The 27,555-nt window shown below is 41.2% G+C and overlaps 1 protein-coding gene across 9 annotated transcripts in view; it reads left to right on the forward strand.

Moving 5' to 3' along the window:
* The window catches only part of LOC125330995 (guanine nucleotide exchange factor DBS-like), a 178,360-nt gene that overhangs the window by 100,072 nt on the left and 50,733 nt on the right, over positions 1-27,555 (forward strand). For all 9 annotated transcript variants that reach the window (XM_048314794.1, XM_048314795.1, XM_048314791.1 and 6 more), the window contains 6 exons: positions 16,566-16,632; positions 17,776-17,891; positions 19,186-19,255; positions 23,526-23,618; positions 24,129-24,221; positions 26,386-26,511. In XM_048314794.1, the coding sequence (XP_048170751.1) occupies positions 16,566-16,632; positions 17,776-17,891; positions 19,186-19,255; positions 23,526-23,618; positions 24,129-24,221; positions 26,386-26,511 (565 nt within the window). The remainder of the gene's footprint in view (positions 1-16,565; positions 16,633-17,775; positions 17,892-19,185; positions 19,256-23,525; positions 23,619-24,128; positions 24,222-26,385; positions 26,512-27,555) is intronic.

A 27,555-nucleotide genomic window follows, 5' to 3' on the forward strand; every position in this document is an offset into this window, starting at 1 on the left:
GTTTGCGAACACCCTGCCTCCCCGCGGCGCTGCCTGCCCTGCTCCCGAGGAGGTGGTGAGGGTGAGACCGCGGTGTGCTACGTGGGAAAACTAGGTCTTGCGCTGACACTCAGAGTGCTAAAAGTGATGTGCCAGATGTTCAAAAGTACTTATATCTTAAAAATTTCTTAGGGGACGCCATAAAAGTTTAGCTAACTGCTCCTCTAAGTCTCCGAGGTGCCAAATAACATCTTATTGCTGGTAGTTAGTTTGTAGGTCACAGTGAAACTTGCTTCTCTCATTTCCTGTTGGGAATCTTCAGAGGAGTAAGAAAGTGTGATTTAGGGTTTCTCCTTCTCTTCTACCTTACCCGTAAACCTTGGTGACTTTCTTACACCAGCCTGACGGAAATGCCTGATTCATTGAAGAACATCAACAGTAAGGCAATCTCTGTGGGCAGTAGGACTAAGACAGAAGTATTTAAAAAATAAACCAAAGTAAGTGCTATAAGTGCGCCTTCCTTGAATACACTTCTGCCAAACTTTTGTAAAGAGAAAAACTGGATTTAAAAACGGCATTCAGATTCGGTTGAAAAGCCACGACAATGCTGTGCCTTGTGTGGTTTCATAGAATCACAGAATCATAGATTTCTCACTGACTATAAATATCAAACACAAACCCATTGTGTATCTCCCATTCTTTCACATGACTGTGATTGATCTGAATAATTCCTGACCTCATCATTGACTTCATAGAAGTTTAACTATTGCATATCATGACAATTAGGGTCTGTTTGTCACTTTACAGCCATAAATCTGACAACATCTTTGTGAGGCAAGGAATTGTTTTCTTTTCACACACAAGAGAGAAAATAGAGATAGGAATACTGTTGTCAAGGTCACCCAGCAAAAGCAGAGCAAGGGTAAAACCTGAGCAGCTGATGATCCTACAGAAGGATGTGTTGTTTTGCAATACAGGATTTTTTTTGGGAAGCTTCAAAGCCTAAGGAGTTTTTCATTTGATCTCTCCTTTCTCCTGTTGTGTGTCCTAGTATGACTAAATACTTTATAGCAGCCTTCTCAGATTTCTCTTTGTCTGTTTGATTCTGCAGTAAGACAAAATATAGTTCTTTACAATCTTCAGTTCACCTTAGAAGGAAAAGTTTGTAGGTCATTGTGGAAATTTAACATGTTATCTGAGCAGTGTTTAAATAACAATAGAAATAACTGTATAAACAAAGCATCATTCATTTTTCTTACCAAAATGATAATTGGTGATTCCTTCCCTACTTCACAAATGTGGTGGGGTTTTTTTTACATGCATTATTCTTCTTTCTTACTTTTAGGTGTCATTTCTGCATTATTTGTGTCTGGATAATGCAGCTCCCAGAAAATACAGCTCCAGTGAGTCACATTTTCAAAATCAGGAGATAACTTTAAAATTTAAGGTGTGTTTATGTGAAACATCTCTCAGACATAATTATAGGATTTGAAGAACTAGGTCCATAGAAAACAAAGAGATATTTCAATTATTGAACAAAAAATGGCTGTTTCTAATCAGCACTGCAAAGAAACTGAGTTTGCCTTACAGTTGTGTCCACTTTTTTCCTGAAAAGGGACATCTGCTCAAAGGATAAACAATATGTCCCATCTTGACTTATCTGGATTTTCTCCAGTTGAAAAGCAGCATCTCTGTCAGTAAAGTAATCACTCTTCATCCTGCCTCTGACCCGAAATTACAGTAGGAAAGTTTCTATCTGTATCACTTCATGGATTTTATTTTTCAGTAAACAGAATGTAAAATGGACTTCCCTTTCTCTTCCCCTTCCCTTTCCACTTTCTCTTCCTATTTCCTTTTACTTCGTATTAAACCAAATCCTGTTAGGTCCTCTGTTGAGATAAAACTTATTTAGAAATTAAGCTCTGCCTTTCTTTTTTGTCCCCAGTGATGTCGTTAGGGAGGGTTTTTCAGAGCACCACCCTCATTTGTTTATAAATTACATCTTAAACATCCCTTCTCGGCCATATCTTGCCCACTCAGCCCTGACAGAAGTGCAGAGCCGGTTGTGCCCCTAAACCATCAAAGTAGGAGGCAGCACTATCCAGCTTGTTCTTCTGAAAGGCCCCTCACACATGGTTTTCCCCAGGAAACCTGCCCTGGCTGTAACCACGCCATCCTGCAATGCTGCAGCATGCACATGCTCAGGTCACTGAGAGTGTAGAGAGCAAAGTGGTTTGTCAGTGTAAGGACTAACACCGGGGAGCAGATGTGGGACAGAGCAGACGTGTTCATGGGGGTAGGGGTTTAGGCAGGTGAGTTCCTGCTACCCAAACAGCCTTTCCATCTCGCTCAGCTGGTCAGAGAATGGTGCTGATATCAACCTGCGTTGTGGGTTTGATTCCTGTATGAGCCACTCATTGGCCTCATGTCCAGATGGGAACTTCAGGTCCTATTTCAGAGTAAATAATGAGTTGATAAGATTCAACAGAACATGGAGACATACCCAGATGTCACTGTGTTGCGGAATGATTTGTAATTCCTGCAGATTTGTGTTAAGCTGCTCTGCTCTTATTGCTTCCTACTCTCAGTATGAGCAACATGTTTTAGCTATTCTTGCCAGCGGAAGAGGAAGGTCGGAGGGAAATTCCATAAAATACTTTGTAACACAGAAGCCTACTTACCAATGAAGTGTCTGCGCAGGGAGGTTGGGGTCGGAGATCTGTCATTTAATGCTTCTGAGCCTTTGAGTCTACTAGGAGCCCTGAGGAAGCCACGCAGGGCTCTCAGAGGGGCTGTTCCAGGTGCCTCTGGCCCAACTGCTGCTGTCTTCATCCTGCAGACCCATCCCAACAGGATGGATCGGCATGATCCAACAGCACCTGTTCTGTTGTCCACTGCAGCCCAGTATAGTCTGGGCCCAAGATTCATCAGAGGAGATATTCAATCAATGGAAAGACAATCTAAATATCTGGAAGCACACTTCTGTTTGATAAGCCAAACCAGCATTTTCTGAGTTTCCTTGAGCTGCTTCTTGTATGAGAAATGTGAAAATCTTTCTCAACCACATGACTCTCTGCTTAGTAAGTATAACAGAGCTGGGCATTTTTGATAAAATTTTAAGGAAGACATCCCTTTCTAATTCATTTGGACAAATGGCTGTAGGCAGCCTGTTCCTGTAGCAAACTGGCCAAATCCATGGAGTCCTAACTACTTCCTACATTCCTCAGTGTCTTACATGTATTGACTGCTTTGCTGGGATATGATTCAATTTATGTTCAAATGTTATTGCGAGGAAATTATTTGGCCAGTTGTTCTGTGGTATGATTTTATGGCAGGAAATCTCGATTCATAGACCTATTCTGAAACTGGTTTCACAACCATTCTGAGCTCATTTGGCACTGCTGCTGCACCTTTTGCTCTGTCTCCCCACACCTACCACATGTAGTCCCTTCGTATCCATTTTACAGGGCTGGCAATTGAGCAGCTGATGCAACCTTTTGTTTTCTTTTTGTGAGGTTGGTTTTGAGTTGGGTCAGCTCCTTTTGCTCACCAGTTTACCTCAGTGTGCGTGCTGGTGTACACTCACTGTCAAATGCAAGGAAGGGGACAGGATGGAGTGACTGGGAGCATGCAAAGATGTTATTTGTTCTTTATGGTTATGGAGTAGATAAACTGATAAAGAAACTCCTTCCAAAAAGCTGATATTGCTAATCCCCGTCAGATAGGAAACTGAATTTCCTGTAAACATGAACATTTTTCTGGTTGATTTGCTTTGGATCAGCATTTTTCTCATCCACCTTGCAACAAAGACTGGGACACTGCTAGGCAGTGTTAGTGCTTCATTTTGGAAACACATAAGTTTGACATCTGTTCCAGGGCTTTCTGACCATAGTTCCCCTCTTTTCATGAGATGACCCCCCAAATCTTGCTTGTGGCTTTGGTGTTCTCAGTGAGTGGTCGATGTGGCCTTAACAGAGATCACTTACAAGCACAGCAATGCATATATTGAAGTGACCAGTGTGCAGTGGCACAGTGAACAACACACAGTGTTATTCATGTTTCATCTTTATTCAGGTTATTACTACTGAATAATAAGCTGAAAATAGCAAGGCATTGGTGATTTTGTACTCAGGTGAGGCATGTCACATAAGCAGCATAATCCCTGCTTTCTGAATTAGATTCTCATGAGACAGTAAGCTCTCCTACAGTTTATATTCAGATAGAATTAACTTCATGAATGACCAGTTCTAGGATTTGGAGTCTGAGGTGTCATTTTTGGGACTTTAATGAAAGAGAGTCAAGTTTAAGAATAATGAGTGCCCTCAGCTATCATGTATGCATGGACCACTTCTGTACACATGCAAAATAGTCCCAAGCATGTACACAGTCCAGGCTCACTGCTTGTCCTCTGAACATGCACACAGAGTTTGTTTTGCACGCTGAGGAAACCTGTGGAGTATCTGGGATCACTTCTGCACAACAGCAGCCAGCTGTCACTTTGCATATTCACATCCTGGAGTGTGCAATCTGTGTGCCTGAAGGTGTTTGTACCCTTAAATTACAGGTTCCAACTGTAGATTTGAATATTATTTTAATCTAAGAATCCTTTAGATTCAGTGTATCTTAATATCTAGGTCGGTGTTACTGACCTAACAAGGACTGGGGACCTTCATAAATCAGTTTTCATATCACTCTGAACATGAGAATAAGTGTATCACTGAATCATCAGGTTGTGTGGGTAGAGCAGGACAGCACTTCTGCCCTGGGTAAAGAATTAGAAGCTATTTTCAGAATGAGAATATTGTGCCAGAGCCCTATTCTAAATCAGCAATAGCAAAGTTGTGCTGACATTAGGTCTGGGAATTGCTAAATTTAGGTGTGGACTGGTGTCAAAAATATTAGTAGCTCAGGGAGTGCTACTAAAAGCTTTGGTGTACAAGTGCTTATTGTAATCATCAGAGCTGTGTATGGCAGGAGAGAACTAAGTTTTCTGATTTTATTAGCTATTGGCCAAAGATGCAGAGCTTCTACAGGGGGCAGAGATAGGTATTAGAATCATAGAATAGTGTGGGTGGGAACGGACCCAAAAATCTTGTAGTGCAACTCCCCTACCATGGCCATGGAACCTTTCACTAGATCAGGCTGCTTAGAGCCCCATCCAGCCTGGCCTTGAACACTTACAGGGATGAGTAATCCACAGCTTCTCTGGGCAACCTGTTCCAGTGCCTCACCACCCTCACAGTAAAGAATTTCTCTGTGATATCTAATCTAAATCTGCCTTCAGCCAGTCTAAAACCATCGCCCCTTGTGCTGTCACTACAGCCTTGGGTAAATGTCTCTCTCTTACAAGCCCCCTTTATATTTTGAAAGGCCATAAAAAGGTCTTCCTGAAGCCTTTTCTTTTCCAGACTAGACAATGATTTTCCCCTTTATAAGACATAAGTAAGATCCATTGCAAAGGTTTCCATACAGTGTGTAAATGGAAGACATAACAAATTTCATAATATAATGTAAAATATGACTTCTATTACAATTGAAAGAACGTGATTTTGGTGGGTGTTACAGTAGAACCCCAATAGCACATCTTTCCAGTCTAATTTCCAGGCTCATGAAAACTTCCAGCTGGCAGAGGGGATGAACTTGGAGCCTTCATTTTAAAAGACAAACCGACTTTATCAATAGGCACACAGAGCTGCTTTCTTTCACCAGACTTAATGAAAGTTCAGTCAGCAGGAGAAATTTCAAGAAGCCACAAGCTGTTTCTTGTTTGCCATCATCTCTTTCAACTTTTACAAAATCTTTGTTTTCAGAGAAGTTTCCCTGTTGGGCAGATTGGCTCCAGCACTCACAAGTCTAATTACAGCCTAAAGTGTTGGGAAGATCTTTGAAGTGAAGAGTATGCTGCCATGTAGGGAGATCTGGCTGCTGATAGAAATCTGTGTAGAATAGCAAGGGGAGATATATTCCTACTATAGTTCCAAATATTTCTGGGAACTGGGAAAGTTATTATGAACAGGAGAAAAAAATATTGTTATTGTTACAATACAGTAGTTTACTGAGTGTTCTGGAGGCTTCCTGAAGTCCTTGTGTCCTTGCTCCCAAAGAGTCTGGGAGGTAGAGAAAAGCTGAAAAAAGCACTCTCAATATGTTTTCTTACAAAATTTGCACTTAATCGAATATCAAAGAGCATTAAGCAGTCACTTTTGCTATTATCTCTCATACCTGCTTGCTATTGGATACTAAGCTTATTTTAATGCTCTTCAGAAATTCCAGGAATTCCTCAACTTGTTTTCTGTGCAGTTGTTCTGCTGCCTGTTGGCTCTGGGCAGGTTCCTGGAATGCAGCTGGCCACATGCACATCCTGGATGGTTGGTTTGGTTTAGGCACGTGGGGTGATTAGGATCAGAGGTACCTTCTGTCTTGTCCCATGTCACAGAAATCTGTGTGGTCCCCTTGAAAAGCACTGAAGATTTCTGCAAGCACATAGTCAATGGGCAGCAAGCTCCCTCCTCTTCCTCTGCCTACCCAGGACAGGACTAAAGATCTGCTCCCTCCCACCCCCCTGATCCAACTCAGGGTTTACAGAGCCCATGCAAAGGAAGGCAGCCCTGTGTTAGCCTAGCACTGGATGCATCTTCTCTGAAGAAGCACATGTGGACTTGAAGTTTTATGTTTGTTTCTCCCCTAACTGTAGCTCGTTCACCTCTCCATAAAAATCTGACTTTGCTCTGACACAGCAGATTGACAGTCCTTGGCCTTTATGTATTTGCATGAAGGACGCCTCAAAATCCCAGGTAACGCAGGCACAAGCCAAGGAGCAGAGGAAATTAGCCCTGTTATCAGTGCCAAGGTGATGGATGGGGAAGGAGGAGAGGCACTGGTATGATTTTATACCACCTCAGTTCAGGTGGTGCTGCTTTCTCTGTAAAGGGCAGTACAGTGACAGTCTCCAGGCTGGGAAACCATTGAAACAAACCAGGAGCAATCACATCTCTCAGAGTGTAAAATTCTCCAGACAGCTGCCAAAGCCTTCCCTTTGCACATTCACACCAGTTTCAATGGAATCTGCTTTTAAACTCTGTAGTTAAAAATGCGCAGCTCCTGTGTATCAATTAGCTCATGAAGGAGTGCTGAGCACTTCACATTGTTATTTACAATAGCACAAAGAGCATGCCATGTTGCCTAATCAGATGTCAGTGACTTGCACCCACACTGAGCTGATATGAATAATTGCATGGTTTGCAGGACAGCAGCAGACAGGACAGAGCACATGGGAGATCACTCAGTCCCATGGAGTGAGTGATTCGATGAAGCAGTGATTTATCAATTGCACTGTGCAGTAAATCACTGCTGACTTTACTTCCAGCATTTAACAAGCTGCTCATTAACTGGGAATATAATAACTAGGTTTGGAAGATTTGTGACATAATCACGTTTAGAATTCTGTATTTAGTTCTGAAAATTTGTATGGTTTTTTTCATCCAGCAGGAACATTCTTTCCTTGTATGAGTCTAGAAAGGAATTCTGTTTTACATAGTATGACTTGTCTGTCCAGCAGCTCCTCTGTAGACTCTGCAAAGTTCCTGTGCATATGCAGATTATTCAATGCACTGTTGCTGATCTTTCTCTGTATCCTCTACTTGGAAGACACTGATGCTTTATTTGCATTTCTAGTTATTATAAACCTGTCTTCAAATACTGTTCCCTGGTTAATAGCCATATTGGACAAACTAGCATGGACAGTCTTGCCTTTATGGCATCTAACCTGCATTAGAGCTAAACAATGTGACTCTGAGTGTGCTCTTCTTGGTAAAAGTACCTAAGTTCTATTTGTCTGTGCTGGCTCCCACAGTAGTCTGTCAGGCCAGACTTCTTGTGTGGGCAGAGGACACCCAGAGCTCCAGCCTCTGTTACAGCTGTGCCTGGTGCAGTGCTCTTATCTCTTCCAGTAAGCTGCACCCAGCCCCAGCTCTAACTACAAACACTGGAGTGGCAAACAAGGCATTTCCCATGTAGGCAAGGCTTGTGTAAGACCTACAACAGCCACTGAGGCTGATAAACCAACCTCCCTATCCTTCTGGGGAGAAAAGGAGAGGAATGGATGAGCCCAGAAAGCTCTCTGTCCCATTGTATTATCTTGGACACACACCATTACCAGATGCTTAGAGAAAAAAGTAAGAAACCCAAATGCTGGGTAATATCCTTCCAGTTTTGCACAATCTGCAATTGTGAGAGTTTCCCTCTGAGTTTCCTACTGAGTAAAGTGGTCCTCTGAACACATTCTCCAGCTGGAGTCTATCCAACAGTTCTCTAAAGTTTCTTTCTAAATTTGGAGTATCTGCCAAGAGTGTCTCTCCCTCTTTCTCTAAGTTTATCATTAAATTCTGCAAGCAGTGTTTCGGGGTGTGGCAGACAGGGCTGCCCAAAGTATAGCTTAGTAAATGGATGTGGATGTTGCTGAGAGCTGATTCCCAGTCTCTGCTGGGTGGAGTGTGGTAGCTGCAGATGGCAGGATCCTCGCGTGCCCCTCTGCCCCAGATTACTGCGGCGGAGGAAGTGTGACACACAAAAAAGGGATGTTTGTCCTGAGCCATGGCAGTTCACAACTTACTGATTGATGTAAATGTGCCAAGAAGAGATTAACTAAAGCATAATATGCGTTCCAGTTACTCTTGTAAACTCCATTTGAGCTTGTCAGAATTTTCTCTCCCTGTTCCATTGCCTGTCACATAACTAACACCTGGGTTTATTTCCCCCAAGCCCCAAAGAATAACGATTCTTGAGGGTATTTAAAAGCAGGGCCCAAGATCCACCAGAGTTTGGACTGGAGGACCATAGATTATAAATCTGGCACAATGCTGTGTCCTATTACAGGAAGAAGCAGATTTTACAGGATGAAGTTTCCTTAGGGTCACAGCTCAGACTGGAATCAAAGAACAATGGAATAATTTCAGTTGGAAAGGACCTTTAAGGTCATCAAGTCCAACTGTTACCCCAGCACTGCCAAGGCCACCACCAAACCATGTCCCCAGGTGCCACATCTACATGACTTTTAGATACCTCCAGGGATGGTGACTCCACCACTCCCCTGGGCAACCTGTTCCAGTGCTTGAAATACAGACTCTCAAAAGTGAGGCATCATCACCAAATCTATCCTCTCCCAAGTGCAACATGAACTTTCCTGGTCAGCCGTCTCCAACATAAACTCAGACCTGTCTGTAAAATCAATTAGTATTAACGTTACTAATAAAACTAGTTCTTCACTGCACCCAAATGGCCTTACAAAATCTTGCAGAACAAAGCTATCAAAGGCAGATCTGCCACGAGAATCAAAACCACTGAAGCTCTTCTCCTCCTGAAGAAGTTGGCCCTTCAGGATAGAATTTGTGTTGCCATTTGCATGAAGTAAACAATAGTTCTGTATTCAGCTTTTGCATCCTAATTGAAAATGGCTCTGTATGGTACAAAATGTCCTTGCAGGGACAGGAAGGGGATGAGTGAGTACCACAGGCATTAGACTTGTAAGTCACAGCACTATCAGAGGTGATCTGGAGTAAGACATTAGGGTGGTGTAGGAATCTGTACGGAGCAGAGTCACACGTGCCTAAATCCTTCCCACCAAGAGACCCACCAGCAAGGATACCCACCAGAGGTTACAGAGAATTTTGGAGAGAGGCTGTGGGCATGGTTTAGGTTTAGGTTTACTTGGAGCCTGAGCTCTAGTACTTGACATGAGCTCTCAGTATAATTGGTGTCCATTAAGTTTCCTTTAACCTACTGCTGGGTTTTATATTGTCGGTCTTGTCTGTCTGAAAGTTTCGGGGTTTTACCACTGTAACTTTTGCTGTTATTAAAAAAGTCCTTTACCACCCTGTGTGGGAAAATCCACAGCATTGTCAGCCCTTATCAGATTTCTTGCTCAATGAGGTCAACTGGTATTTGGATATTGTTACGTTGTTTCTACAAAGGAACGGAAGAAGCATACAGCATGTAACCTGAAAGTAGTTGCTGTCTTAAAAGTCAGGTTGGGCGTAGAAAAAAGCTCTTAAATACTTTTTTGCAGAAGTCAGAAACTATTACTTATCTGGAGATATCTTTACCTGCTCTATTTTCAATTTTTAAGAAAAAGGCAGCCAGGAAGAAATTACTGCCAGGACAAAAAAAACCTCATGGATTTCCCACATGGGTAGGACATGCAAAATCTAAAGTGCTTAATTTCAGAGGTCTTATTTTTTGAACATCAGCTGCGACTGATATACATATATATATATATATATCTCACTGGTATATATATGACTGATATATATTCGTAACTTATGTTCTAATCATTACTAGCTAGAAACAAGTATGAGGGTAAATCTCAGTGTTAGTATATGAATTACCTTAACTTTTATACATATATGCATATATATGTATTTTTACATTTTAAAAAGCAGTGAGCTTCCTTTGTTGGCTGGTAAACTTGAGTACCCATACTGGCTTTAGTTCAGCAGATCAAATCCATCCTTAAGAAAGTGTAGTGAAGAATTATGTGAGGCTTCCTCCTCTGTCCTCACTTTAAATCCTTTATACAATATGCTTTGTTGCTGGTCTAGATCTTCCTGGCCTTAGGAAATCACCACATTTTCTTTTGACTGGGTAATATTTCTAAAGTAGAATATTGAAATTTGAGTAATTAAGTTAATTCTGTGGCCTGCATGTAAATAGTCATGATCTCAAGCAAACAAAGAGTGCTCATATTTTCATTAAATGTGATACTGGCTAAGAAATTACGTCTGCACAGTGTGGGAGCAGCCTGTTAACTTGCAGTGTCTCAGTTACATCAGATATTTCACAAGCATGCGTGTGTAGTAGTTTCTATGGATCTCAATCTACTACCAACCTACTACAATCTGCTAGAATATGACCCAAGACTAATAACTTTTAGCAGTTACATTGTTTTTATATATAAATTATTCACCTGCTTTTATCTAATTGATTAGCCAGTGCTGAGATATCACAAAGCTAAATATATCTTTATCACCAAACAGAAACAGTGCAGCTGCAAGATTAAGACCAAAATCACAAGGGGGGCCTGGTGTGCAGTTCACAAATCTGGGTATTTGACCAATATGTACACAGCTACGTGGTCTGTTATTTTGGTGCCCAGAAAGGACCAGCCTGCAGCATCCACATTGTCTAAAGCTAGCTCAAATTTGGCTTCAGAGATGCATCTTTTCATTGTAGATGCACAGTGGAGATGAGAAACAACTCCTGCGTGACTTTCAGTCCTCTATTCATATTATTCCTTTCTGTAGGTGATTTAATTAATTTACCTCTCCATTAACAATTATGCTCTGGTTCCTATAATGTAGGTCAACTAATTAAGATATATAAAAATATTTCCCCAAGGTCATTTGTTTTGGGAACAATGAATGTGGGACAATTCCTTTTATGTGAAGAGTTCAGATCATTTCAGAAGAAACAAAATATTATAAATGGTGACTTTGGTGGTGAGATATATTTCTAACAAAGAAATTTTCTGCCCCGAAGAACTTCCATAATAGCTGGAGCAAGTCCATTTGACATTGCAGCAGGCAATTACAATAACTTCAGTAAAGGGCACTGATTTTGAGATGAGGTGGAGTGTACTACCTAAGTCCCTTATGCTTCTCCAAGTTAGCTGGGTTTTGTTTGCAGCCATGAAATGTACTTTAAGAACAATCGCTCCTTCGAGGCATTCCTCTCACTGGAGAAAAAAGGAAAAAAACGGAGTACATGGCAAGAAACAGAACTGTTTTCTGTATCAACTAAGAAATACTGTATCAACTAACAACGAGTTCTGTTGAAACAAATGTTCTTACGTCCAGAATGATCTTGTACTCCACTTTAGGAGGTAAAGTACAGCAACTGACTCATTACTCAAATTTCATTTGAGCTATTGCACAACCTCAGTTGAGAATACTTTTCAACTGAAAAAGGCCTTTTTAGCACTGTGAGAAACAAAAAAAAGAGAAATTCCTCTTAAATGCAATTATGTAAATGGAATGGAAGTTTCTTCTACACAGCAACTGACATGCTGTCATTTCTCTTCATTCTATAGCACCGAGATAATTTTGAGATTTTACGATTAGACCACTCTTAGAATTTCTTGTAGTGATTTCTAATTCAAAAATTGGATGGGATATTTATTGCTGGTTCTCTTTCTGCAGGAACAGTGAGATTTTCATCATTTACTACCTACAAAGAAGATACCACTGCAAAAAAATATAGTTTTGTTAAATTTTATTTACATTCAGAAATAGAAATTTCACAACACTTAGAACTAGACAGAGTGCTGGACCAGGGAGATTTTTACCACTGTGCTCATTTTTGCAAGCCAGTAAATTATTCACTCTGACTTCTCTTAAGTCCAAGTCTATCTAAATGTTGATATTTATTCTGTGTTTATGTTTCCATTACACTGCACACACATGTTCTTTCAGTCTCTACTATTGTGTTTGAAGCCTCGGGTATTAAAAGACACTATTTTCAATTTAAGTATCTCTCTATCTATATTTGATATATTTATAAAAGTGATAGGGGTGGTTTTTATTAATTTATTAAGTTAAATATTTTGCTCTTGCATACCCATTTTCTGCTGTTCTGGCTGTTGAAAATACTCCTGTTTCATCTACTAGGCACCATGTGTTTCTGCAAGACAGGTATGGAGAACTCATGCACGAGTGCCATTTCTGCTGGTTCCACACCTGTCGTGCAGTCAGGTTTTCTGCAGCAAAATAGTTTTGGAGCACCAGTTATGATTTATGCTTTTCTTTTCAGAAAAGCTTGCTGGTTTAATTCTAATCAATGGCTTCAAGTCCTCTTCTGGGAAAAGACCCTTTACCAGGACAGGTGCCTGTGATAGCAAATCCTGGCATAGAAACAGGATCTGTGAATGGAAGTGAGCCAATGAGTTTGTTAGAGAAACACAGCTATGGAAAAAAAAATCCTGAATTAGTTTATGTTGCCATCTGAGCAGGATGCACAAATAGGAACTGTACGAGGACAAAGCCATTGAGATTTAGCCAGAGGAGATATTAATAGGTTGTGATAATCTCTAGATAATATTCCTGCTTAGTGTTTCATTATGTGTGATAGGGATTTTTAAGGCAGCACATATCACAGCAGAGAAACCATCTGACACTGCTCCTATCAAAATTATTGTGATACAGACTTGCAGAATGACCTGAAACCCCTGGAGAGCTTGGCCAACCATTCAGTTATGTTTCTTTTCCCTTCTATTATTAAGGAAGAAGGAAGGAGGAAGAGTTACTGAGATGAAATGGTCTGGTATGTGTCTGCTTGATGGTTACTGTGGTGAGGACCTTCCTAGAAGTATGCTCTCAGTTACCAGAAGAAGCCAGCTCAGATAAATACCTAATGACAAAGTTTTGTTGCAAAAAAAAAAAAAAATTGCTAACTGCTATTTGCACAGTCCCAAGTAATATAAATAGCTACCTTTGATCTAAATACCAGCACAGGCAGGGGCTGATAGAGAAATGCATCTCTGAAGTCAAGGGTGCTAATTAATACCAGAGTTTACCTCACTTCCAAGGTTTCACTGACAACCTTGGCTAAAAACAAGTCTTTTACCAATACTTTGTTTTCCATTGCAGCTCCTACATTCTCACCCTTGCTTAAGAGCTTCCTTCCTCTGTGAAATATTTTTTTTTCTTCACTGCAGCATGGCATGACTATCTTGCCAGATGTTAGAGACAGCACTATGACAAAGTCAAAATAGTTTTCTTGTTACTTTCTCCTTTCTTATCATCCTTATTTTGCTGGCACTGCAGGGCTTCTTGAAGCTGGGAGTGGTGGAAAGTGGCTCAGTGTGTGAGATCTTGGTAGTGCTGCAGGGCCACAGGATATCACGGCGGCTGAAGTGAAAAAAACCTGCTCAAATGACACCTCTGTAGAATCCCACTTGTGGGAAATGTGGTCTTAGTGTAGCCAAGGCCACAATGTTTCATTAGAAACCAAGATCAGTCATTCCACGAGATGTGAGCTAGGTCATGCATTTTAATTATGTTCCATACCAAGAAGTTTCCTTTGCTGGAGGAACATCTGACAACATCACATCAGCGAGTCTGTGTGCCATGCCTGCCACAAACACACCCAAACTCTGCCAATTGATGGTGGCAGCAGAGGCCCTGCCATACACAGTGCTTTGCCAGGTCGGTGGTGGCTGAGCTCCCTCTGCTAGGACATATTTAACTCCCTCCACAGAGGGAAACTGGCCTTGACCTCCAGAGCAGAGTTTCACATCACTGTTTCCATGTCAGGAAAGCTACTGAGTCAGGTATTACTGGGACCAGAATATTCTACCTTTGGCTAACTCTTCTGGTTTGGTGAATCTCCTTGTTTTGTTGGGGAAGGAGCAAGTATACTCGAGTGGAGTGAAGTTTTACTAGCAAGGGTGCCCACAGGTAGGACCTTAGGGATTTCTCAGATTCTGACCTTTAGGTCAGATGCCTAATCCGTTACCAGCCCTGCTGAAATGGCCTGTTGGCTTGGGAATGACCCTGGTGAGGAGCTATCCTTGAGAACTGCCCATAAACTTCAGCCAACTCAGAGTTTTGTTGTGTTTGGACTGCTGCCATGCAAACTTCAAATTCTTGTAAAATGTCTCTGAAATGAATGAACAATACAGTGTGGAAGTTCTCTTCTGCCCCTTTACCTCACACACCCCAGTTACACTAGAAATGACTTCTAACCTAGTCATGCATGTCAAAAGGGAAAAGAGGGTGGGAAGAGCTGCCTGTGACAATAATTCTGTCAATTGCTGCCTCATATTTTCATTAAATGTGATACTGGCAGCATATGTGTGCTGAGTTCCCCTCACTGCCCATGACAGTCATGGAGCAGCTCCGGTCCTGACACAATCAGCAGTGGGACATTTAGGGGTGTCCCAAAATGGGGACACCTCAGGGGGAGCAGAGAGAGTCACCAGGAGCCCACAGACTGTGCAAGAGTGGCTAACGGGACCTGAGTGTGGCCAGGGGCACTGGTACAGCCCTCATCCATTGCCCTACCTTGTGCTAGACACTGCAGTTTAAGGCATAATGTCAAGATACCTATGAAATCCCAGCTATTTTATAACAAAATTTGAAACATCAGTTGAAGGTAAGGTCCAGTTTTCTCAGTATTTATAATGTTTCTCAAGCAGTGGTCCATAAAGGAGTAGTAGACTATGAGACCCGAATAAGTGGTCCCCAGCTAGCCTACAAAACCACATTTCATTGAAAAAAGACTGGGGAAATCCAAAGGAAACCAGTGAACCTATTACAGAAGTCTAATAATGTTTTAGTCAATGCTTTTGCATTTCAAGCTGCAAGTTGAAATGTGACTATTTTATTTTCGAATGCTTGGCCAAACCATTCAAACGAGGCCTCATCAGAAGTGTGATTGTTTTTTCAATCTCAAAAATTATATCCTAAAAAATTGTGGAGAATGAGAAAATCCCCTTAGAGTGGATGCAACAGTACAGATGTGACTCAAGATCTAAAGGGCTAACGGGGTCTGGCTGATGACGTGACTGTTGTGTGACACACAAAACCAGGTAACCAGACACAGGCAGTGTGTGCAGGGAGATCCTGGATGAGTGCACGTGCTGGTATTGATGCCAAGAGCTGCCTGCACTTTACTGGCCTCAGGTTGTGTGCTGCTCATGGCTGGCCCTACTCCAGTTCCTCCAGACATTATTCCCTAGTGTCCTTCTGGGGATGTGTTTTTGCTTGAGGTAGCCATGCTTAAAGACTCTTGAGAAGCACAGACCAGGAAAAGAACACCAGATACTTGTCCTTTTCTACTGCTCAAACCTCTGGAGGAGCTACACTGAAAACTTTGTTCATAACAGTATTAAAGACAACACTTTCCTGATGATATGGGACAGTTGATGCATAAAAAGAAAAATATGAGAGATCTAATGCAATTTTATTTTAAAATCTAATTAGTTATTTGTCCGAAGGTGAATTAGTTACATTCATGTTTCTGTGAAATAAGTCAGGCATCTTCAAGATATATGTCTTCAAGTTACCTAGGAGCATTAAACTAATATTAGAAATGAAAAGTCCAAGGTGTAGTAAAAATATTTTACTCTACTTTCATGTTTTCAGACTTCTGACATCATCCTGTTGCCTGCTTTTGCACTGTATTAAAGGACGGAAGTCTAGTCACTGATTTTGTTTATTTTATAAAAGAAATGAAGCAGAAACATTAGCATAGCTCTGAAGTATAGTTTCATTTTACTGAGTATTTTTAGTTATCCTTAGAAGAGAAACCTTTTTTTTCCCCTTTTTGGGAATTTTTTTTTTCCAATTTGCAGGTCTAAAAATGACAGAAGAAACCATGACAAAGTTTAAAATGAGCTGAAAAAATTACAGTCCAAGATGTGTTTAGGTCTTTTAATCTTATCAGCAAGGCACAATATTGAAGAACTGAGAGATGACCTTCAGAGGGTTTTTGTGTGTAGTCAAAGGCATAAACAGGAATATGCAAGGAATCCCTTTTTTTTTTTCATGTGTGCTTGATTAACACTGTAACTCTCTACCTTTCTTGTCTCTTAGCCACATAATCAATGAGCTGATAGAAACAGAACGGGTTTATGTAGAAGAACTTCAGAGTATAATAGAGGTAAGAAATTCTTCTGGAATTACTTTTTTGTGCTTAACCTCTAAGTCATCACTGCAGGTGCACATCCTTCCTGGGCTGAGCACTCCCACCTCCTGTTTGTAACACACGGGCTGTGTTGGCAGGATAGCTCAGCCTTGCCGATGGAGAATGGGAAGGATGTTTTGAACATCTTTCCTCAGGGCTTAAAGGAAAAGGCACCTTCTCTGGCCTGAGCCCACAGAATGACCATTTGCATGGTTCTGAAAGTTATGGACAGAGAAAGAGTTAACAGTGTGTCTTTTCAAAATATTACCAATAGGTCTCAGGAGCAGCACCCTTGATGCCCATAGGGCTAGACACTAAATTCTGTGAATGTATGTTTGGAAAATGATTGAGGAAAAGGAAGACTCCTCTCCTGCTCTTCTTTATTGTCCCATGTAGTGCTTGAACACAGAAAAGTGCAGTTCATGCTGCAAATATAATTCTTGAGCTTTTGAAACTGATGGGATACCAGCATACTCTGTGTGGGGGGATTCTGAGGTCCCTAATCTGTGGGAGGACAGAAGCTGAGTAGGGATCAATCATGCTTAAATTTGGGTGGGACTTGAAGGACTTGTGGTTGCTTCTTTATTGCATTTGATCTGTGGGAGCCGGCAGCTCTGGCAATCAATACATTACTCTTGATTTTAAAATCAGAATGTTCTTCTCTCAAAGTTTTTATTGAGGAAACACAATCCAGTTTCTACAAGAAACAAAAAAATAGTCAATCCAAATACCACAGTTCAACAAATACATCCAAACTAACTCTAGTGCAATGAAGCAGTGTAGCAGAAAGATATGTCAGTCAGTCCTAGCAGTCTCCATCCCTACATGACCAAAATGGCTTTTGAATCCTAGACACATCATTTCATCTATTTTTTATTAACCCTGTAATCTGTCCATTTGTAGTTAAAATGTGTTTGCACAGTTATGGGGTAAAATCTCTGGGGGAAATCAGAAGCATCAGAAATTCATGGGAACAACAAAGCAGCAGGCACAGGAGAAGCCTCTGTTTGCTCTGTGGAGAACAAAAGCACATGGACTTGGGGGCTTTCCAGTGCCATGAACACAGTAGTTCTTCCCTGGTAAGAACAGGCTGGTTTTATTTTCCACTCTTCTCTGCAGGGATATGCTTCAGAAATGGACAATCCCAATTTGGTACATCTGATTCCATCTGCACTTCAGAACAAGAAGGAAATTCTTTTTGGGAACCTCCCAGAAATCTACGATTTCCACAACAGGTATGTGGGAACCGGTGGTTGTCCTGCATCCTCGGGTGCTACCATCATGTCCAGTCCTTTTCTCTTGGGTGCTTTGTCATGCTCACACACACACTGTCAGGAAAAGTCATCCGCACTCTGCCTCTGTGTGTCCTATAAAACACATGTGTAGAGAACACCTCCAAGATCATCTATTTCATCCATTTTTGTGAAGATTGTACCCTTTGTGCATTTACTGGTGATTTCCCCTGTCAGGATCCATCTTGACTGTTCCTTGTGGTCAGTATTTTACCACCTCTCTTGGTACAGTGGTAGATGTCACATGAGTAAATCCTGATATTTTTCGTCTGGCAAAACACCTCTGTGAGGAAGTTTTCTTAGTGTTCAGCTTATTTGTCCTGTATTTCTATTGTTACATCAGAAGACATATATTTGATAGCACTTTTCTTTGTATCCTTCATTTAAGATCACAAACCTTTCCAGAAGCCATGTCCATACTGTGGACAAGGAAATCCAGAGCCCATAACTGCAGAATACCAGTTATGAACAAGATTAACCTTTTCTCAGTCAGCTTTCAAAACACAAGGCTTAGGGCATCTTCTGTAAATTTCCTGCTTTTCCTAGCCCTGCTTAAGCAAAACTGGCTGTAGCCAAAGTGGGAATTAAGGAATTCTTTTGAATAATAATTGCCTGTAAGATGTAACAAACAGTTGAAGAAAATAAATTTTAGAAGTCTCTTTTGCAAGTCTTAATATTATTCCAGAGTAGTTAATACATAGTAGAAAAATTATGTTCCAATTTATATATTATTTTGAAAGATTGTGTCTTCCATTCGGAGAAAGATATTCCTCTCCCTTTGGAAGACCAGTCTTTCTTTCCCTAAAGGCTTAGTGCATTGACTGGCACTGCAGAAGCCTTTGGACAACATCCCATATTTTCCTGGCTTGCTGATTGAGCAACTGCATCTGACAGACCGTTCCTGTCTTTTCTAGCTGTTCTGAAAAATCCTCGTTCCCAAATGGAAAGCAGGTATTTGAGCTACATATTGGAAACAAATTTCAACAGCCAGAGGAATCAGATGTAGCAGATGCTTGTGAGCAGAGAAAATGTCATAATAATGGTGATTCAGTGGTTCAGCTGTGAGCCACATCCCATTTTTCTAAAATATATATTTCTCGGTGTGTCAGAATTGTTACCTTCACCACTGAATCTTCATCCTGCAAAAATGAAGACTTTAGGTTGGATTTACACAGAAGCTAGCACACAGTGTGAGTGGGATATTACATTACTCTTTGCTCTTTTTTTCCCCTCTCAGGATTTTCCTCAAGGAAATAGAAAATTGCATTGAAAACCCTGAGCTTCTTGCCCGATGCTTTTTGAAAAGAGTAAGTATATCCTTTTGCAGGTTTGAATGAACATCTATGGTCTTATCCTACAGTACTTACAGATTTACTCCTATCTTTTCACTCTGTTTGCTTCTGTGAATGAAACCCTCTAAGCAAATATTTCCAAATTAAGCCATAGTTACCAAGCATGTATTCTGAGAGCTGACCCTTTACCTGGTTTACTGACAGGAAGAGCTCTGTTAGCAGTGTTTTACAAATATTTTAAGTCCCATTTAAAAGAAAAAACAGCAAATAACAGTGATCCAAATGTTTAACATGCTTTTCATATCAGACACATCTATAGCAGGAGTCTCATGTAACCCAGCCACCAGCCTGCAGTAAATAAGCAGAGAACGGTATTGGGGTTGCAGCAGGTTGCTCTGAGTGCAGACAATACATCCTGTTCCTCCTTTATCTTATCTCTTTCTTCTCTGCACCCTTCAGGCCCCTAGAACTGGCTCAGCAGAGTCTGCTGCTGTCCTTGCATGGACCCCACCAGCTCTATAAGACTCTGTGAGGTTGATTCCCTTTACTTCTTCACGTAATTCAACAAGTGGGATTCTCCCCTCTGCTGTGGAGTGAGTCTCAGCGCCCAAGTGCTGCAGCTCTCTCTGAGGGCTCCCAGTGATGTCCCTCCTCCACCTCCACCCCCAGTCAGCCTGACCATTAGTTCTTCCCTGCAACACAACCAAAGGTGCTTGTTTATACAGCACTCCTTCAGGGGCCCTACTAATGAGAAAAAATCTGTTTTGGTGGTTAGCTACCGCTTTCAGAGTCTGACAAAACTGTGTGAATAAAGCTCTGTGTTTTGTGCAGGAAAGGGAAGTGGCATGAGAAATGTGAAAATCTGTCCACTGTAGTCAAAGGTACCTCCTGCTTCTACTGTACACTACAGGTAGCATTTGCTGCTTTTCCAGGGCACACATTAACTACAGACAGATTTGGAGGAAGCAGTCAGAGGTGCTGAGCACTGCTGCATTACTAAGATTTAATGGGAATTGTGAGCATGTGATATTTGCAAAGGGTATGCTCCCCGTCTGCAAACAGGTCAGGCTGGAGAGAATCATACAAGTGTAAATGTGATTATATGTCCATTAGTTTATTTTCTGTGTAACAACGAAGCATTTAGAGCTTGAGTAAATGACACTACTAAGGCATATGTTGTTATCCTAAGATTCAGATGTCGGGCAGGAAAATATTGTGGTGAAATCATTATGCAAAAGAGGATAAGCAGTCTTTGAAGAATGCAGACCTTTGAAACCCAAGAAATGTAAAATAGTCCATGTGTTGCATATATCCCTAAAGAATGCAGCTAAATAAAAATTCTTGGTATATAACTGTTCCTGTGATTCTGCAGAAGGTTGAAATTCCATGTTTAAATATTGTAGCTTATGTCTCTCTGTAAAAACAGCTGTTGAGGCCAATTCTCCTCACTAATCTACCGATATGAAAACAGCACTAATGCTGGGGTTCAGGTATGAAGTGAAAGAAAACCCGTCTCTCTCTCACCTTCGCTCATCAGTTTCTGTGGCCTGGTCAAACCACACTAAATTTATCAAATAAGAGATTAAATCATGCATTTGCTTTCTCCCTATTTCAAATTCCACAATAAGAAAGCACAAGCTTCTCTCTTGAGCTGTCTCTGCTCACACAGTAGCACCTTTGATTCGAGAACTTGCCCTTATGTTCTGTTTTTAGCAGAAGCCACATAAAGTCCAGAAATGTGTTGTTTCTGTTGGACTGCCTTTAGGAGGCACAAACAAAAGTCTGGTTGTGTGTTTGTGTTCCCCATGATTTGGCAGCTTTTTATGGCTTCCTGCTGAGCAGTGGCTTCTGGCTGCCCCGTGAGTTACGGCCGTGCTTGCTATGACAGGGGGAAACAGAAGCAGCTGCTGTTCCAAGTGATGCTGAGTTCGGGGAGGAAATTCACATTGTTGCAGGTTCTCCTTCTTTGTATGGGTGTGACCATCCTACCGCAACATCAGGGTGGGCCAGGTTCTTTTTATTCATACTTTGAAGAGTTTTACCCTGTCTGATCACACTGACCCTTTTCAGCCCTGATTACAGAGCTGCTTGAAAGTATCCTGAGAGCTGCAGTGAGACACTCCAGTGCCAGAGTCACTCCACCCCCTGCTAGGCATTCCTCTGCCATGTCCCTGCACACTGTCCCACCTCCACCAATGCCACCTGATCAGCTGTCACCATGAATGTGAACCCTTCATCTCAGGTGATGGGAGAAACAGTCTATGGAGCCTCTCTAGCTTCTCTCTGGCTTGTCTCCTGGACAGCAGAATCTGGTAAAAGATGAGTCAGAAATGCCTTTCTTTTTCTCCCTCCCACTTTTCCTGACCTCATTTAGGTCATGATCTTCATATGAACTAAATTACAAATCAGTCAGCTCAACTTTACCCACATGGCAGCTATTTTGCCATCACCAAGACACTTGACCTTACTTAAAGCTCTGTGTGGTCAAGGACTACACAGCTTTCAAAGACAGGAGGGATGTGCATTGAATACCTTGCAGAATGGGTCTTCTGGTGCTCTATCAGCAACAGGAGAGATACTCTGGGCTGTGAAGAAGGAAAACTTACCAAACCAAGGCAAGAACGCTCAGCATGAAACCAAAGGTGTGTCAGACTGCTTACCAAAATGTGCCGGGTGATGTGTCTGGTAGGAGTGATTCAGTGTGGCTTACCACTGTTTACTTATTCATGGTCCTAATCTTAAAAAAGGGAGTAGTTTAATGAGAGCCAGCAGTTGGAGCATTTGGTCATTCAGGAAGAAAGAAGCATTTAGAAAAAGAATCTACCTGTGAAAGGACAGTAGCAGCTGACCAGAAACCTGTGAGTTGGATTCAAAGGGCTAAATTCTAGTCTGATGCAAAAATTGTTTGTAAATTAGCAGTCAAAAAGATAATTGGAACTGTGCATATATGCCACGTGCATTGGAGCTTACAGAGCCCTCGAAGTCTGAATCAGTGTGGAAAGGAAAAGCGTTACAGGAGAGGAGCATGGTGTAAAAGTACCAGCAAGAAGTCAGAACCTTTGCATGTGAAAATAGAGATGTGTGGAGTATTTAAGACTGGGATTTGAATAATTAGACAATCAATTATTTCTTGGCATTTTAGAATCTGAGCCTAATACCTTCATCAGGAATTTTCTATTCCTGACACTATTGCAAAACTTAAAGCTCTAATTAAAGACTTAAGGATCTGCCTGAGCAGGTGTCACTGATTTAGGCAGCAGTAGATTGCATTGGCATAGTGTGGTTCCACTATGGCAAATTACTGGTAAATTGTTGATTATTGTACTTTTCTTTAAGTTTTAATTGGTCCTTTTCTCTTATTCCTAATAGTGCTCTTGTCTGTTGCTGTCTCTGTTCTTCTTACCCAGTCCAACTAGTTAGGTTTCTGTGGGCCAGCAAGAGATGGTAATCCTTGGTTATGCTTTGTTGCTATTTTTAGTTTGTGGGGTTTACCCCCTGCTAACTTTCCTCCAAGGCAACATGTACAAACAATTCTTTATTTGTGAAGAAACCTCTGCACTGCCCCGTGCGTGCACAGTGAGCAAGCCCAGGACCTGGCAGAGGAACACGCATCTCTGCATCCACCCACACAGCCCAGGGAGCTCAAAACACCCCTCTCTGGGCTTTTGTAGAGATTGTCTCTGTTTTCACTCAAGTCAGTGAGATTTTTGCCATGGACCTCAGTGAGAGCACTTGGAGTGTTGTCAAAGCTAAGTAGAGGTAAAGTGAATCCACTCACTTGTAATTTGGATAGGACAGGGTTTAAGTGCATTCCTCTGCCTGGCCTGGGACATCAACAAGACAAACTTCCTCCTTTTTAATTCATCCTTGTGCTATTTATAGAGAGCCAGCACTATTTTCAAAGTGTGTTGAACAGGTAAACCGTAGCCACTTCATTAACAATTACAGTCTGTGCCAGTATTGTTAAAAAAATTTACATTTCTAAAGTTTCTTTTTTTTTTAAACCATCAATTCACCTCCCTGAAAAAGACACTAGTTTTGAAATTAGATTATGTCTTTCAGTGTGAAAAGTGAGGGGGGAAAAAAAATCTCACTTTCACATGTATTTAATGTAATCAGAAGTAAAAAGCAATTTGATGGTTTCAGTATGCTTTTACATACAGAGTTATTCCCATGTAATAATTACTTCATGTCTTAGGATGGAAAGTAAGAAAAAGTGTGATTCAAGAAGGATGCTCTCTGGATTCTTTTCCCTTTCCTTATCTAAACTCTTTTTGTCTTGCAGAAGGAGGACCTCCAAATATATGAAAAGTACTGTCAGAACAAACCAAGGTCTGAAGCTCTCTGGAGACAGTGTGGAGACAGCATCTTTTTTCAGGTGAAATTTCACTGCAGACTAGCAGTGCAAGACCCTCAAAGCTTGTTTTCCTTCTGTATCTCCTTTATTCTTTAGAAACCCTAGAGTAATACCCAGGCTTTTCTGCATGCTTCTTATACTGATGGCAGGTGCCCAGTGAGTGTCAAGGTGTTCTCTACAGGAGCCTGAGTAGGTAGAGCAGTAAGTAGATTTCCTGGACCAGAGCCTGGCTCTGCAGGCTATACCCACACCAAACAAGTGCTGGATTCTTTGCAAACCCCAGCTGATTGTAATCTCATCAGCAGGGAATGCCAGATTTCGACACCAAGTTGAACCTAAACATTAGCTCTTGTTTAGATATATTTTCACTGTGGCATAAGTAACCTGGAAATTCCTATGCAGATGGAACAAATGTCTCTCTCAATTAATTCACAGACATATAATCTTCAGATTGTCAAATGATAATGACCTTGGTGTCTTGCCTGTGTTTCAGGAAACAATCGTATTTTTCTTCCGTGTTGTCTCCTACAGGAATGTCAGCGTAAATTGGATCATAAGCTCTCACTTGATGCTTATCTCTTAAAGCCAGTTCAGAGAATCACCAAGTACCAGCTGCTGCTAAAGGTAAGCTCTCCATGACAGTGCAAAAAATTCCAATGTACAGCTTGTTTTACTTCCAGAGTTGCGTATCAGCCAGGACTACCGGAAATAAATCCTTGCTCAGTTCTTCAGCAAATACTCTGCATTTTTTTAGTTGTAAAATGGTAGGGAACAGTCTTGTACAGGGACTTGTCTTTTAGATTGGGAATTGCTATTAGTTAGCAGTACTTATATACTAAGTAATGGCATACTATTATATGCATAGCTCTCTATATAAAGTAAGGTATTTTACATTGTAAGTATTTTATTGTCTTACTTATTGTTTTATTTATCTTTAAACAGAAATTGAGCTTGGCTTTATTGGATCAGTATATAGTGTTATAATTTGAAAACAGGAACTGATGCCTTAAATCCTGTCTCTAACATCTGTCCCTGTTTAAAAAACTTTCAGCTCTCTGAACTGATATTTTCCCATGGTTGTGACTCAAACCTTTCAGAGGGAGCCACTCCCTTTTGCTGCTTCTTTTTCTGTAACTTTTCCACAGGGTGAATATGTGAACTTCCCTCTTGATTTGGCTGGAACCATGAGTGGTCCACGCTTGAAATTCTGGTCTGAACTGGGCAATAGGAAATATATACACTCAAAACAGTGACCTTTTTTTTTTTTTTTTTCTTTTTTTTCTTTTTAAGGTGGTGGCTTAAATTTCTGTCTCCATTTCCTTGGTTCTCAAAAATAATACTCACTGACTTTTCCTGTGGGAAGGTCATGAAGGTGAATTACATGCTGTTCTCAAGCCTCTGGGTTGTGTACTGTCATGAAATTTGCAATGAAGATTTTAGGCTGCCATTTAACTTGCTAATAACTACCATGGTACTGCTCAAATTGTGCCAGTATGAGCCATGGGAGGACCTGGTTGGCCATTCTTGTACAGTATTTCTGTGAACTGCTTGTTGACTTCATATAAAACTATAGAATCCAAATACTGAACAGGGATATTGACAAGGATGCAGCTTCACTGATTGCAGTAGATTTACATCAGCATAGTCCAGAAATAAATTTGAACTCCATTTCTTGAAACTGTTCTGTGAGAGGGGAAAAAATGTCAGTGTCTCCAGGAAAGCAAGAGTAAACCAGATTTTACTTTTAATTTGAAATATGACTGTAAATAAACCCAAGATTAGATCAAGGAGTAAAATTCTCAAGCAGAACAGGTCTCAGCCATTGGGGTTTGAAGCTGGTCAGACCAGTTTCATACTTAGCAATAACACATTGGCACTGGCATTTAGTTTGTCGGGGTTTATGAGACCTGTGAAGATGGTGCACTCCTTCCCTGGCTGCAGGGGCATTTAAAAGTGTAGAAAAATGGAAACCAGTGAAAAATTGGTAACAAACAAGTGCTTAAGAAGCTGTGTGCCTTGAATGGTGGGCAGACTGGATTTGAATTTTGGGTCACAATTACTGCAACCCTCTGGTTTCAGTAGTTTAGCTAATATGCTCATGCTGATAAAAGCAGCGTGCCCACTGTACAGAGATACATCCTCATCCTAGAAAATGTGCAGCAGGTACTATAAGAGTGCATCCTGCTTTTACCTTCTAGTCCTTGGTTACCCAAGCACTTGAGGAGAGACTGCTGCTGCTTGGGGTTTGCAGGAACTACCTTTCTGCAGCCCTATTTTACAGGAACACAAGTGCCTCAGTTTTTGGACTAAAATATTTCCAAACTCAAAATGTGGACTGTCAAACCTGCCAAATTTAGACTAGAAATTAATTCATGTTTTTAACAGTGGTAGTAAGTACCTTGTGGAACTAATTGCAAAGGAAAATGGGGAATTCTCTAACACCTGAAATGATTATATTGAGTTTCTTTTCTAGCAGATGTAAAGAAAAAAGCTGCTGGGTGTAATTCTATGACATGCAAGGAGTTCATTGTAAATGTGTCAGAATGGTCCTGTCTCATCTTAAATGAACCCTTAAAACTTGAAAATGTTCAAAAGATCAAAATGCGTGTCCTCAATGACCACCCTGGTGAATGTCGTGTTTGGTTTTGTTTGGGGTTTTTTGTTCCTCTTTTGTTTTTGTGTAGTTCTGCTACTTTGTCTATGCAGCCCAAATTCCAGGGAGGATCATTTTACGGTGTCTTCTGGTATAAGAAGTTCTCAAGTAGCTCCCATATCTTTTTTTAATCAGGAAATGCTGAAGTGCAGCAAGAATTCAGAAGGTACTGCTGAATTGGAAGAAGCCCTGGCCACCATGCTTGATATCATCAAATCAGTAAATGATTCCATGCACCAGATAGCAATCACAGGATATGAGGTAATTGCTGGTGCTGCTCCTACTCTTGTCTTGAGCCATCCCATATTCCTGTCATCACTGATCATGCTGTGCCCGTGGCTGGTACTGTGCTTTGCAGGAGCCTGTGCCACATTCCTGAAGGATGCCACTCAGTGGTGTGTTGTGATGACCAAAAATACATCTCAGCACACCTGTCATGTGGAGGTGGGGTGTGAATTCGGGGACATAGCGGGGCAAATGCAGGCCTTTTGAGTAACTGCACCCAAAACTCATTTGTAGGTGAGAGGTGCAAGTGTGGCAGAACTAACTTAAGAAATTTGCCGAAACTCTGTGACTGCAGTGCAACTCAAGTGTTTTCAAATCTTTTGCACTTAGGGAGGAAAATTTGGCTTCCATTTGAAGTGGGTAATGGAATCCATGCCAGTAACTGGCAAACTTGTTATCTGAACTGTGAAATAGCAACCACGGTACAAATCAAAGGGCACAAATATATATCTCTGCAGAAGCCCCACTGAAGTCATATGACTTTCAAGAACTATGTGAAATGAGCCCTTATGTGCAAAGTGGAAGTGATTGACACGTAAAGGAGAAACAGGCCTGGCAAAATGAGGCCTGAGAATCATATGGTTGCTGATTTTGAAATAGCTGCAGGGTGAAAATATCAAGAAAGAAACAATATACTGAGAATTCTTCAAAGAATTGTTACATCAGAGTAACAGGCTTTAACCCAGAAAAACTATTTTGTGCGGAATCTGACTTCCTGAGAAGGTGCTGGGGTCTATACAGACAATGTCTGGGTGGGAAGAGTTATCCTGGTTTTCAGGATGGGAAGTGACCTCAGGAGTTTTGATTTCTATAGTTCTCTTTTGTGCAAGTGCATCTGGTAGCTGAGGAACCCATGCCTGCTGCCAACATGATTTTATAAATAAATTTCACTGCTTGCTCATTTAACTGCTTGCACACAGCTGGAGATGCTCCTGTGGACTGTGCATTACATTTGGGATGAGAAAGTGAGTTCTTCCTGCGGTAGCTGTACTGAGTAGAAGGTGAAGCAGTGGCCATCTC

The sequence above is a fragment of the Corvus hawaiiensis genome, chromosome 10 (assembly GCF_020740725.1).
Source record: "Corvus hawaiiensis isolate bCorHaw1 chromosome 10, bCorHaw1.pri.cur, whole genome shotgun sequence".
NCBI lineage: Eukaryota > Metazoa > Chordata > Aves > Passeriformes > Corvidae > Corvus > Corvus hawaiiensis.